This window comes from Nicotiana tabacum, chromosome 8, assembly GCF_000715075.1.
Source record: "Nicotiana tabacum cultivar K326 chromosome 8, ASM71507v2, whole genome shotgun sequence".
NCBI lineage: Eukaryota > Viridiplantae > Streptophyta > Magnoliopsida > Solanales > Solanaceae > Nicotiana > Nicotiana tabacum.
Genome location: NC_134087.1, coordinates 22,944,662 through 22,956,942, shown reverse-complemented (window position 1 = coordinate 22,956,942; position 12,281 = coordinate 22,944,662). Strand labels below are relative to the sequence as shown.

Sequence of the window (12,281 nt, the reverse complement as noted above, 5' to 3'; positions counted from 1 at the left end):
CTTTGGTTATAGGTAAAATATTAATATAAAACTAATTAACATTTATAGTAGGAAAGAGAATGTATATTAAAAAGAAAATAGAGGTAGTGTGAGGATACTTATACTTTAAATTAATTTTAATATAGATAAAATAAATTAATTAATTATATTTAAAAATATTACTGACAAATTTAAATGATTAAAATATTATGAATAAGAGGATAAAAGCATAAAAATATATCAAATTTCGAGAATAAAACATTTATTTTTATCACATACTATTAAAAAGATAATAAGCAAGACATTAATTTAATTATAAGCTTACAAAAAACTATATGATGGTATAATAATATGAAATATTAAATAATACAATAACTATAAGAAAAGAACAAACAAAAAAAGAATTTACGTAAAAATGATGTGATGAATAAGACATATTTGACTTCCTAATAAAAATAAAGTGATTGTAAGAATTTTGTTAAAATAATATGATCTAATGTGCTCGAACAAGACATATCACAATATGACATGTTTAGTATTCTTTAATATCAATAACGGAACGAAATGCAAGAATTAAAATCAAGGGGTTAGGTTGTTACAAATATATGTTAAAAAGATTGGTTGTCTACTACGAGATTTGATCAATAATTCATATCCTGCTTCATAATTAAATTCTCATATTATATAATTTTTATCTAAGAGATATATAAGAGATATATATTTTAAGGTTATTTGTACATGATTCAAATAACATACGTTGTAATTTGAAATGATTTGATACTAGTAATCTTGAAGAATATTTTATATTTATTTACAGTTCTCCTCAATTATTTCTTGCTGATAAAAAGTTAAACTAGAATAACTAAATCCAAAGAAGAAAATTTTTAGGTCCCAAGATTAGGAGTTGTTCTTCTTCTTCCCCGCCAACATCCGCTTCTTCCACCATCTGTCTTCGTAGCTCGCTTTCCTTCTTTCCCCCTTGTCAAATACACTTCTTCAGATTGGAAATCGAACTCGTAAGTTGAATCTACTAAATACACATTTTTTTTGTTTTTCTCTTATTGAATTTGTGATTTTTAACTTGACTCTTTATGCTTATTATGATTCTTTCTGGGAAAAATTCCGACCACCCTTGAGAAAATTTTATGATTTTTATATGTTTTTCCACATTGGATGTAGATGAGTGTCTTATTCTAGCTAATTTATCGATATATGAGTTTTCTGCACATGATTCTGTTAGTTTGTTCAAAGAAATTCACGAGCTTTTGGATAACTATTACTCTCCAAATTTATGTGATGATGTTTGATTGGATACGGAATTTAAGAAAGAAAAAATGATTTTTGAAACTTATAGTCCAAAACAAGCCATGGATATTTATGTGGCTATTCTGTAAAATGAGAAGTTAAAAGTTAAATTGGTTCTGAATATAGGAATGTATCATTCTTTTTGGGTACCACATAAATTGGGACGAAGGGAATATTTTGTTAGTTGTTAGAATTCAGCCATAGGAGAGAGCTATAAGCGTGAAGAAGAAGACGACTGTTTGGGAATTTTTCCAACTGATTCATTAACAGCTCTAACCGCCAATTATATACAGTGTCGTCAAGGAGGAAAACTAAAATAATAATAATGACCTCTAAGTCCTAGTAATTACACTTTGGTCCTAATAACTAATGTTATCTTTCAATACTCCCCCTCAGGCTGGAGGATGGAGAATGTTCAACACACCCAGCTTTCTCAGTAAAAAAACGATGTTATCCAGATGCTAGTCCTTTTTTGAGAAGATCTGCCTGTTGTTCCTTGGATGAGACATACTAAGTAGTCAATAGGCCTTCTTTAATGCGCTTTCGAATGAAATGGCAATCTATCTCGATGTGTTTGGTGCGCTCGTGAAAGATAGGATTTGCAGCAATTTGCATTGTTGCCTTACTATCACAACACAATCTGATTGGTTGAACAACAGAAACTCCCAATTCTGAGAATAAACCCAATTGCCACACAATTTCAGAGACTGTTGATGCCATGCTACGATACTCTGCTTCTGCACTACTTCTTGAGACAGTATGTTGCTTTTTCGATTACCATGAAACCAAGGAATCACCAAATTTGACTGGATAGCCACTAACAGACCTCATTGTCATTGGGCATGCTGCCTAGTCAGAATCGTAGAAACCAGTTAATATGTCCACATCTCCTCTCTTCATTAACACTCCCATATCTGGTGCAGATTTTAAGTATCTCACTACCCTGAGTGCAGCATCCATATGTGACTTCTTAGGTAGTTGCATAAACTGGCTTAAACTTTGTACTGCATAGCTAATATCAGGCCGTGTGACAGTAAGATAGAGAAGTTTACCTATCAACCTTTGATAGCTAGTGACATCTGTCAAGGGGTCTACATCCTTAAGTCCAACAACTTCATCATATTCAACTGTTGTGAATTTTTGATTAATTTCAAGAGGTGTTAAAGCTGGTTTAGCACCACTCAATCCTAACTCAGAGATAAGTTCCAAAGCATACTTTCTCTGGTTGAGCAAGATCCCATGCTTGGACCTTAGAACTTCAATGCCCAAAAAGTACCTCAATTCTCCTAAGTCTTTTAAGTTTGAACTGCTGGTATAAGGCTGCCTTAGCCTCATCAATCAACTGTTTATTGCTCCCAGTTAACAGTAGGTCATCCACATAGATTAGGATAACTACAGTGTCTGGTCCTGACTTCTTGGTGAACATAGAATAATCAAAGTACTTCTGTATAAAACCTGCACTCACCAAGGCTTCTGTGAGTTTTAAATTCCATTGCTTAGAAGCCTGTTTGAGGCCATATAAGGATTTCAGCAATTTCCACGCCTTCTGCTCCCCTTGCCTTTGAAAGTCTTGTGGCAAATCCATATAAACATCTTCAAATAGATCACCTTGAAGGAAAGCATTAAACACATCCATATGGTATAGGATCATATCTTTGGAGGCTGCCAAAGCTATCACAGACCTGAATGTCACCATCTTTACCACTGGTGAAAAAGTCTCATGATAGTCCAATCCCTCCTGTTGATTATACGTTTTGGCCATCAGTCGAGCCTTGAATCTTTCTATCTCCACATCAGCTTTATATTTTATTTTGTAGACCCATTTAGATCCAATAGAAATTTTCCCGGGGGCAGGTCTACCACCTCTCATGTTCTATTTTCCTCTAATGCCTGTACCTCCTGTTGCATAGCAGTGATCCACCTCTCATCTTTGATAGCTTCCTTGAAGGTGCGAGGCTCCTCAAGTACTGAGAAAACTGACACGTCTTTGTACTTGGGAGACATGTTTTCATAAGACAAAGAAGTTGGATATTGGGTAATTACACTTTGATGACTGTTGAAGCTGCACCACATAATCCTTTTGCCATATAGGAGGGTGTTTCACTCTAAGAGATTGTCTAAAAGGCACATTAGAACATTCAACAGGTTGTATCTCAGTTAGAGCAACAATGTCTTCTGGCTGTGCATGAACTGCAAAATCAGAGTCTGCATTGTTAGGTAGCTCTCCTGCAACCCCTTCTGCATTATGATTTCCCATTGCTAGTTCATTAGTCTACTCCATGTGTGGTGTAGATTCATCATCTACATCATGGTTGCCTATAGTTGGCTCAGCAGGAGTATGTCCTATTGGTTCTTCATCTGAGTAAAGACCTTGGGAAGACTATTCTGAACCACTGACTGCTGGAATAACATCTTTAGAAGTTGGAAAATCAGTCTGCAAAAAACTGGCTTCAAGGTTATCTTGTGTGAGTGAATGTTGTTGTACCGCCTTGAATGGAAATTCAGATTCCCCGAAGGATACATCCCTGCTAACAAAGAAGTATTTAGTGTTTAAGTCATACAACCTATATCCCTTTTGGGTGGTTGAGTATCCCATATGTACATCTCTTCTTGCTGTAGCAGCAAACTTGTCCTCTATCACCAAATTAGTAGCATAACACAAATATCCAAAAACTCTTAGATGGGCTATGGATGCTTCTTTACCATGCAGCATAGCAAAAGGGCTTTTTCTATCTAAGATTTTAGAAGGTAGTCTGTTTATGATATATACGGATGTTTTTCACACTCCTCCCAAAACATACTTAGTACATTACTCTGAAACCTTAATGCTCTAGCAGTATTCAGTATGTGTATGTGTTTCCTCTTAACTACCCCATTCCGTTGAGGGGTGTTAAACACAACTACTTTGATGAATGACACCATGTGACAACATAACACAAATATCCAAAAAACTCTTAGATGGGCTATGGAAGGTTCTTTACCATGCAGCATAACACAAATATCCAAAAACTCTTAGATGGGCTATGGAAGCTTCTTTACCATGCAACATAGCAAAAGGGCTCTTTCTATCTAAGATTTTAGAAGGTAGTCTGTTTATGATATATACTGATGTTTGTACACACTCCTCCCAAAACATACTTGGTACATTACTCTGAAACCTTAATGCTCTAGCAGTATTCAGTATGTGTATGTGTTTCCTCTTAACTACCCCATTCCGTTGAGGGGTGTAAACACAACTACTTTGATGAATGACACCATGTGACAACAAAAATTCAGTCCACTATTTATTGAATAACTCTTTCACATTATCAATTCTTAACACTTTAACAGAAGCATCAAACTGGTTTTAACCATGCAGAAAAATTGCTTCAAGAAAATAATATTTTCATTCTTAAACTGCATCAAAAAAATCCAAGTTGTCTTGGAAAAATCATCTACAACCGGAAGAAAATAGTACTTCCTGTCATAAGTAGCCTTCTTATATGGCCCCCAGATATGTATGTGGACAAGCTCAAAAGGTCTAGTACTCCTTTTTATACTACCAGGAAAACTTAGTCTAAACTGTTTTGCTAAAGGACAAACAGAACATTTATTTTGCACTTCACTATCTACTTTATTTTGTAATCTACTTTATTTTGTAAGAAAGAAACATGTTGCATTACAGGAATGGAAGCATGGCCTAGCCTTTTGTGCCACAGATCCCCTGTATCTCCAGTTGAGACCTTTACACTAACATGAGCTGCTAGTTGTTTGATTCCTTTTTCCTTCAGCACATATAGTCCCTCATTTCCTTGCCAATCCCCTTCACCCTGCCATTGTAAAGATCCTGAAACACAGAGATTTCAGGTAAAAAGATGGCAGCACTCAGATCTCTAGTTAGTTTGGTCACTGACATTAGGTTGAATTTAAAACCAGGTACATGAAGCACATTTTTCAATTTATCAACAGCTGACAAATATGAACTCCCAACATGCTCTATTTTTACACAACCTCCATTTGGTAGTGTCACTTTATCTCTTCCCTCAATCAGTCACTTTGCTCACATCACTCATCAGGTCTAGTATAGAGGATATGTGATGTGTGGCTCCTGAGTCCACAATCCAACTATCACTCTTCTCATTCGAAACCTGTACATTAGAGGATAGTGCAACAATTTTACCTGCATTGTTTGCCTCAGTTGGAGTGTCACTTGGTGAATCTTTGTTGCTGAGCAGTCCTAGAATTTGTTGGTACTGAGCTTCCAAGGTAACGGGGATATTGACGAAGATGTCGCACATCGCATCGGAGGGGGGTGGATGAAGTGGAGGCTCGCTTCCGGTGTTTTATGTGATAAGAATGTGCCGCCAAGACTTAAGAGTAAGTTTTATAGAGTGGTGGTTCGACCATCTATGCAACTCCCACGTGCAGAAGATAAAAGTAGCAGAGATGAGGATGTTGAGATGAATGTGTGGGTGTACCAGGAGAGATAAGATCAAGAATGAAGTTATCCGAGACAGAGTGGTTGATAAGACATGTTAAGAGATAAGACATGTTAAGAGAAGAAGCATTGATGCTCCTGTTCGGATGTGTAAGAGGTTGGCCATGGCGAGTTTGAGAAGAAGTCGAGGTAGGCTTAAGAAATACTGGGGAGAGGTGATTAGATAGGACATGGAGCTGCTTCAGCTCACTGAGGACATGACCCTTGATAGGAGGGTGTGGAGGTCGAAGATTAAGGTAGAAGATTAATGGGTAGTTTTTAGTTGCTCACTGATAGTCTTAGTAGCACGCATGTCCCTTCATATTCTTAGATTTTTATTACGTTATGTGGTTTTGTTCGCCTCAGGTATTGTATTCTCTGTTGCTATTATTTGGTACTACTTATCCTTTATCTCTCCCTTTTTATTTTCTCTTCCCTCTTTCTCCCTTTCTTGCTTTCCTCTTCTTCTTATTACCCTTCCTGAGCCGAGGGTCTATTGGAAACAGCCTCTCTACCTGTTAGGTAGGGGTAAGATCTGCGTACAGACTGCTCTCCCCAGACCCTACCTGGTGGGAACATACTGAGTAGTCCTAGAATTTGTTGGTACTGAGATTCTATGAAGAAGTAATCTCCCTTGGACTGTGTTGTTGCTTGTGAAGTCTGAGCTACTGATCCCTCCACGTGATTAGGTGCAGTAAGTGTCCCTTTAGGTTGGAAACCTTTCCTTCCTTTGAAGTATTCAGGGTAACCAATGATTTTGAAGCAATTTTCCTTTGTGTGCCCTTTCAGACGACAGTGTTCACATTGTAGAAACTGTTTCTTTTCTCGATAACCTTGTTCTCTCCCAGCTCGCATAACCACTGGATCTCCCTTCTCAGTCATAGAAGCACTTCCCATCGATTGTTAGCTTTCATCTTGAATGATTAGTGCATAGGCTTGATTGAGAGCTGGTTCAGTGGTTTTCATTAGGATCTGTCGTCAAGCTTGATCATAAGTGTCATTTAGGCCATCTAGAAATTGCATCACCCTTTGTTGATGCAGGTGAGTTACATGTTCCTTAGATTTGGCACGGCCACAGTTTGGAAATGACACTAAAATACTCAGCCTATAACTCCTTCAATTTGGTAAAATACACAACTACAGAGTCAGATCCTTGCGACAATCTCGAAATTGATCTGTGCAATGGAAAAATACGCACTCGATTCACTTTATCAAAACGCTCCTTAAGGTCCTCCCAGACTGCATATGCATCCGATGCATAGATGATCCCACTAAACAACTCCTTCGAAATAGAGTTCATAATCCAGGAATGTACTATCACGTTGCAAGTTTCCCACTCCTCCATAAGAGCATCCTTGAACGACTCCTTAGCACACGTTCCTGTTACAAACCCTAGCTTCCTTTTGGCTTTGAGAGCAAGTCGCATCGATCTACTCCACAGTCCATAGTTCTCTGAACCTGTGAGCAAAATTGGAATTAGAATCAAGCCAGGTGTATCAGAAGGTTGAAGAAAAAATGGGTGCGTGTGGTCGATTTTCTCTGTCGCCATTGACGTGCAAGCTTCAGCAATTGATTTTCACGATCAAATCAAAAATTGACCGAAATGAGCACTTAGCAGTCGAATTGAGTAGGAAATTGGTTAGATGATGGTCAAAATCCTCACAAATCAGTCACCATGGCTCTGATACCATGTTAGAATTCAGCCATGGGAGAGAGCTATAAGTGTGAAGAAGACGAGTGTTTGGGAATTTTTCCAACTGATTTGTTGACAGCTGTAACTGCCAATTATATACAGTGTAGTCAAGGGGGGAAACTAAAATAATAATAATGACCTCTAAGTCCTAGTAATTACACTTTGGTCCTAATAACTAATGTCTACTAACTATCTTCCAATATTAGTCTTCTTTTTTTTTGGGTATTTGATGAGGATTTTTCGTAGAGATTTCTATCTTTTGTTTTGATGCAAGGAGAGGTTTAAAATGAAGCAGTTGTTTTAGCTAATGACTTGGGAAAACAGTTTGAAGTTTATTAAATTTATTTATTTACTATTGCATAGAAATTTCTTTAACTCAGAAACTGGTTATGTGTTTTAATCTTTGTAGACATCATTACTGCCAGGTGAATCTTATATAGGCCGGACGTGAAAATGGTTTCTGAATTGATAAATGCCAACCCCATTGTGTATGAAAAGAAGGAGCGTCGAGCTAGGAGTGGTCAAAGTGTGGATGAATATGCAGCTGAAACTATCGACCAGCTCGAAATTTTTGATATCCTTCTGAATGATTGCATTCTATCATCATTCAGCCAATATTGGCTGAAATCCGATAGTGTTCTTAGTCTGTTAAGTTAGACTTGAATTAATCTTTCTATGATAAGGAAATATCTATGAGGCTAAAACTCATCCGCTTCAGAATCTGTGAGAGTTTTATGCTTAATCATTCAGTTTTGAAATGGAGCAGTACTAGCATGCTAAGTCTCTTGAGTAGCATTAACATATTACACTGCAGATTAGCTGGAGGATTTTGAATTTGCAAACTAGAGTTAAATTCTTTGTACGATCAAACTTCTCTATAACAACCTCGTTTGTTATATTTTTGGATGTTATAGCGAATTGTTGTTATAGAAAACATATATTATAACAGAACATGAAATTTGGTTCTAGAAAAGCTTGGTTTTTATAGTGAAGTGTGATTATATAAGGATGTTGTTATAGAGAGTTCTGACGGTAGTTGTTTTTTATATTTATTGGTGTGCCCTGTAGTTCAATGTGAAAGATGAAGTGAAAAAGAACTTCTGCTTCTTTTCTTTATAGTTGTTTTTGATATATATATTTCTGTGCTTTGTAGTTCAATGCGAAAGTGAGAAAAAACTTCTGCACCTTAGTGCACGAAATATTTTTGTAAGCTTTTTCTTTTCTGGAATAGTAAGATCATTTTTTATATTCTGTTACTTATTATTTTGGCTAAAGCCTAAATAATGAAGTTGGAGTGAAGTAGTCATATTAAGTACCATGCTCTCGATTTTGAAGGCTTTACTGTACCCGAAATCACCATTGCATTCCAAACCAATTTAGGACTACCGACCACAAACGCGAGCCACCAGACAGTGCAGCAGTAGATAGTCTATGTCTTCACCCAAGAATCTTCACTTAAGCACAAACTAACATAGGTGATCCTCCTCTTCTTCAGGATCTTTCGCTGTCAGTATCACTCCCCTCGTTGTCAACCACTCAAAGAAACACACCTTTCTGGGCTCCCTAGGGACCCCAAATAGAAAGGCGTGGGAATATTGACACTTAACTATGAACAAGCAGTCCCTACTCTCTCCCTGTCTCCATAGATACGATGTAGACACTTTCTGTCTGCACAGAAGGTCAACCAGGTTTTGAGATTCTCCCATCTCCCAATCCTAGATGTTCCTCCTAATTTCAAATCCCAATGGACTTCCCCTTCATGTATCATATAAATCTGTTGGATTGTAAGCTTTCTCTGGCACGAGGCTCTATAAATGTTTGGAAAGGAAATCATCACCTCACTCTCTCCACGCTACATGTGCAGCGTAACCCCAAATACTAATCCTGCTTTACAGAAATAAGGGAGATGCAGGAGGATAGGAGTATATGCCGGTCACTATGCTCCATTTTCTGTAGAAACATGGCAATAGCTGTCTTTAGTTTGATTTTTCTGGATGCCTTTCACTAATGAAGTTGACAGATAATTTCATGTCTTTATCTGCTTTTTGATTTTTTTTTTTTTTTTTTTGGGAGGGGGGGGGGGTGGCATTCTTTGCACCTTCAACATTTGTTTTACCTTTTTGGGATTTCAGCCAAGGCAAATTGAAGTGCACATTGTTTTGCTATTCCTGGGAAATGGTAGATTATATTAGGATCACATGTCATGAAACTTTTTAGGGTCATTCTGCCCCCGGTTCTGATTTGAGGTGACACTGTTCAATCAGGGAGATTATCTTTGTATACTTCCTATTCGGTTAAAATATGGGTCAGTGTGATTACACATGATTGCAGTCTTCTGTTTCTCTGCTTGATGAAATTTTACATAGTTTCGTACTTTTCCTTTTGCTTCACAAATGCCAGTGTCATTCACCGAGTAACATGAGGACAATACATTTGACTCTGTGTTTTGATAGGATTCCTTCTAAATCAATTTCTGCCTGTTTAGTTCATCATTGTGTCATTTCGAAGGGAACTAAGCACGTATGAAGTTTGATTAGTTGGGGTAACTTCGTAGCTATGAAAAGTTAATCATTCCTTAACATTCTTACACTATCTTAGAGATATAAAAGATCCAGAGCATCCCTACTCTCTGGAAGAGCTGAAAGTTATAACAGAAGATGCCATTGAGGTAGATGATGAGCGAAGCTATGTAAGGTGAGAAATGAATCAGTTTCATATGTATCTGTTTTGATTCCTTGTAAGTAGCATTTTCGTGTTGTCTAAGAAGAAGTTCTTGGATTCAGGGTCACATTCACGCCTACTGTTGAACATTGCAGCATGGCAACCGTTATTGGATTATGCTTGCGTGTGAAACTTATGCGATGTTTGCCTTCACGTTATAAGGTATGCTTTATCACCTTTCTATTTCGGTTCAACGGTCCTATGTGTGTTACACATCTTTCCTTGTAGAAATAATAATGCAGTAGATAGAATATTATGTTATATGCTATTATGATGCTATAGAAGTCAACAATTCCCAAAACCACAGATTACTGGAAAAGACGTGTAGAGCTGGACCAAGCATTAATGTAAGGTCTGGCTGTCTGTTTGTGGTTTCTTAGAACTGTTAATGACTTCAACCTCAAAGTTTCTTCCTTGGACTTCAATATTTTTTTTGTGCTTTAACTACTTATGACGTGTTCGTGCATAATGTGGATAACCTGTATTAGATCTGTAACCAGTCTCTATATGTTATTTCAACTTTTTAGTTGCATTTTCAAAACTACAAGAATGAAACAATGATGCAAAGACTTCTACAGGAATTCTTTTGTTGGAATATTAAACAAATATTTTAACATTGAAGTTTTTAGTTGAAGTGGAGCCTTGGAACAACGGTAAAGTTGTCTTCGTGTAACCTATAGGTCACAAGTTCGAGCAGTGGAATCAGTCACTGATGCTTGCGTCAGGCTAGACTGCCTACGTCGCACCTCCTCGGGGTGGGGTCCTTCCCCGAACCCTATGTGAACGTGGGATGCTTTGTGCACTAGGCTACCCTTTTATTGAAGTTTTTAGTAGATTGCTAGCTGTGACTTTAAATTCTTGGAAATGTTAATCTATTTGCAAGTTTTAAATTTGCTTGTTTTTTAATAACATATTTTTGTTATCTTCCCAGGTAGATATTAGAGTAGCACCTGGTACTCACGCTACAGAAGCTGCAGGTATCTGTCATAACCATTAGTCCATTACCCTTTAATCACTAACTAATCTTTGTAACTCTCTGTCACTCTGCTGGACTTCTCCCGTTTGACCCAACCAGGCCTATATTCGTCACTTCCCATTTGCTTTGACAAAAGAGCGTCTTCCTTTTACGAGCAAAGCTCACAAACTGTATATCAAATATCCTCTTTTTACCACACCACACGAGCATAGAGCTGATTATGGGTTATAGTAAATGTAAGTTTATTACTTATAACATATCGAAAAAGAAAACGGAAGGAAAAAAGGAAACCATACAAGCTTCTTGTTTTTTTTTTAATCATCAAAGTTCAAACATTAGCAAATGAAAGTTTTTTAAGAGCAGGCTGCGATTGTTTTATATCCAGCAACTGATCATTTATTTTTCTGCCTGCAGTAAATAAGCAGTTGAATGATAAAGAACGGGTAGCTGCAGCATTGGAAAACCCTAACCTTGTCGACATGGTAGACGAATGCCTTGCTCCATCTCTTGAATGAGGAAGTTTACTTAAGTCTTTGTTCAGTATATGGAAATACAACCTGAAAAGCTTTCATCAAAAAGTCCTATGTTAGTATTATCTTTTGTGGTTGTTTTTGAACAGTTTTTCGTTGGTTCTATTTAATTCATTATATTAATAAGGTTGTTTTAGGGAAAGTGTGAAATCACAATGTAGTTGGTTGGTCTGAAATAGGTTATATTTTTATGAAGAGGTCTATGCATATGTATATCATCATATTCACTTGGTATTTTCAATATTTTTAGCCTGTAAGAGTACTTGGTGGATATACAGGCCTTGGATTTTCATGAAAACGGAATTTTCATATATGGTGTTTACTCGTCGTCGGACATCCTATCACTTCTTAGTATGGCGTTGAATAGCTTGGTGACTCGTTCTACTTCAACCTCTCCTATAGTATCTATAGGGATACTATTTGAACCACAGGCTTTTCTAGTATTTATATTTTTTATGGCATCCTTTATCTCTGTCGGCCTAATTCTACGAGAGCAGCTAAGGTTTCTATCATGCACGTGTGAAATTCCAAAATGTTCCTCTTGGTCCGAGTTAAACAACTTATCAAAATAGCCTCTCCATTTCTCCTTGACCTCGTTATCTCTCGTCAACAACAATAACA

At 37.1% G+C, this 12,281-nt stretch overlaps 3 protein-coding genes across 4 annotated transcripts; 1 reads left to right on the top strand and 2 right to left on the bottom strand.

Annotated features, from left to right (window-relative positions):
* The first annotated feature begins 849 nt into the window (after nucleotides 1-849).
* Nucleotides 850-11,958, top strand: LOC107819438 (protein AE7). 2 transcript variants are annotated; one of them, XM_075219087.1, is made up of 6 exons: nucleotides 850-995; nucleotides 7,859-8,008; nucleotides 10,023-10,127; nucleotides 10,217-10,316; nucleotides 11,086-11,131; nucleotides 11,545-11,958. In XM_075219087.1, the coding sequence occupies exons 2-6, from the start codon at nucleotides 7,887-7,889 to the stop codon at nucleotides 11,643-11,645; spliced, it is 474 nt and encodes a 157-aa protein (XP_075075188.1). In that variant the 5' UTR covers nucleotides 850-995; nucleotides 7,859-7,886; the 3' UTR covers nucleotides 11,646-11,958. The 2 variants fall into 2 exon arrangements, with proteins under 2 accessions (XP_075075188.1, XP_075075189.1); XM_075219088.1 differs by having other exon boundaries at nucleotides 855-995; nucleotides 7,843-8,008.
* On the bottom strand, nucleotides 3,665-6,637 carry LOC142162996 (uncharacterized). Its single transcript, XM_075220240.1, has 4 exons — nucleotides 6,307-6,637; nucleotides 4,947-5,110; nucleotides 4,423-4,564; nucleotides 3,665-4,017 (listed from the first exon to the last, which is right to left on the bottom strand). The coding sequence occupies exons 1-4, from the start codon at nucleotides 6,635-6,637 to the stop codon at nucleotides 3,665-3,667; spliced, it is 990 nt and encodes a 329-aa protein (XP_075076341.1).
* LOC142162995 (uncharacterized) lies at nucleotides 6,846-7,289 on the bottom strand. Its single transcript, XM_075220239.1, has one exon. It carries the CDS (start codon nucleotides 7,287-7,289, stop codon nucleotides 6,846-6,848), a length of 444 nt encoding a protein of 147 aa, XP_075076340.1.
* Nucleotides 11,959-12,281: the final 323 nt, after the last annotated feature.

Bases quoted from the DNA above. Each gene is read 5' to 3' on its own strand.
- LOC142162996 (XM_075220240.1), bottom strand. From the start codon at position 6,637: ATGGGAAGTGCTTCTATGACTGAGAAGGGAGATCCAGTGGTTATGCGA. The intron at 5,111-6,306 runs GTAGGGTCTGGG...TCTGTGTTTCAG, and splicing joins ACTCAGTATGTTCCCACCAG to GATCTTTACAATGGCAGGGT. The intron at 4,018-4,422 runs GTATGTTTTGGG...CTAAAATCTTAG, and splicing joins GTTTCAGAGTAATGTACCAA to ATAGAAAAAGCCCTTTTGCT.
- LOC142162995 (XM_075220239.1), bottom strand. From the start codon at position 7,289: ATGGCGACAGAGAAAATCGACCACACGCACCCATTTTTTCTTCAACCT.
- LOC107819438 (XM_075219087.1), top strand. From the start codon at position 7,887: ATGGTTTCTGAATTGATAAATGCCAACCCCATTGTGTATGAAAAGAAG. The intron at 10,128-10,216 runs GTGAGAAATGAA...TCTTGGATTCAG, and splicing joins GATGAGCGAAGCTATGTAAG to GGTCACATTCACGCCTACTG. The intron at 11,132-11,544 runs GTATCTGTCATA...TTCTGCCTGCAG, and splicing joins TCACGCTACAGAAGCTGCAG to TAAATAAGCAGTTGAATGAT.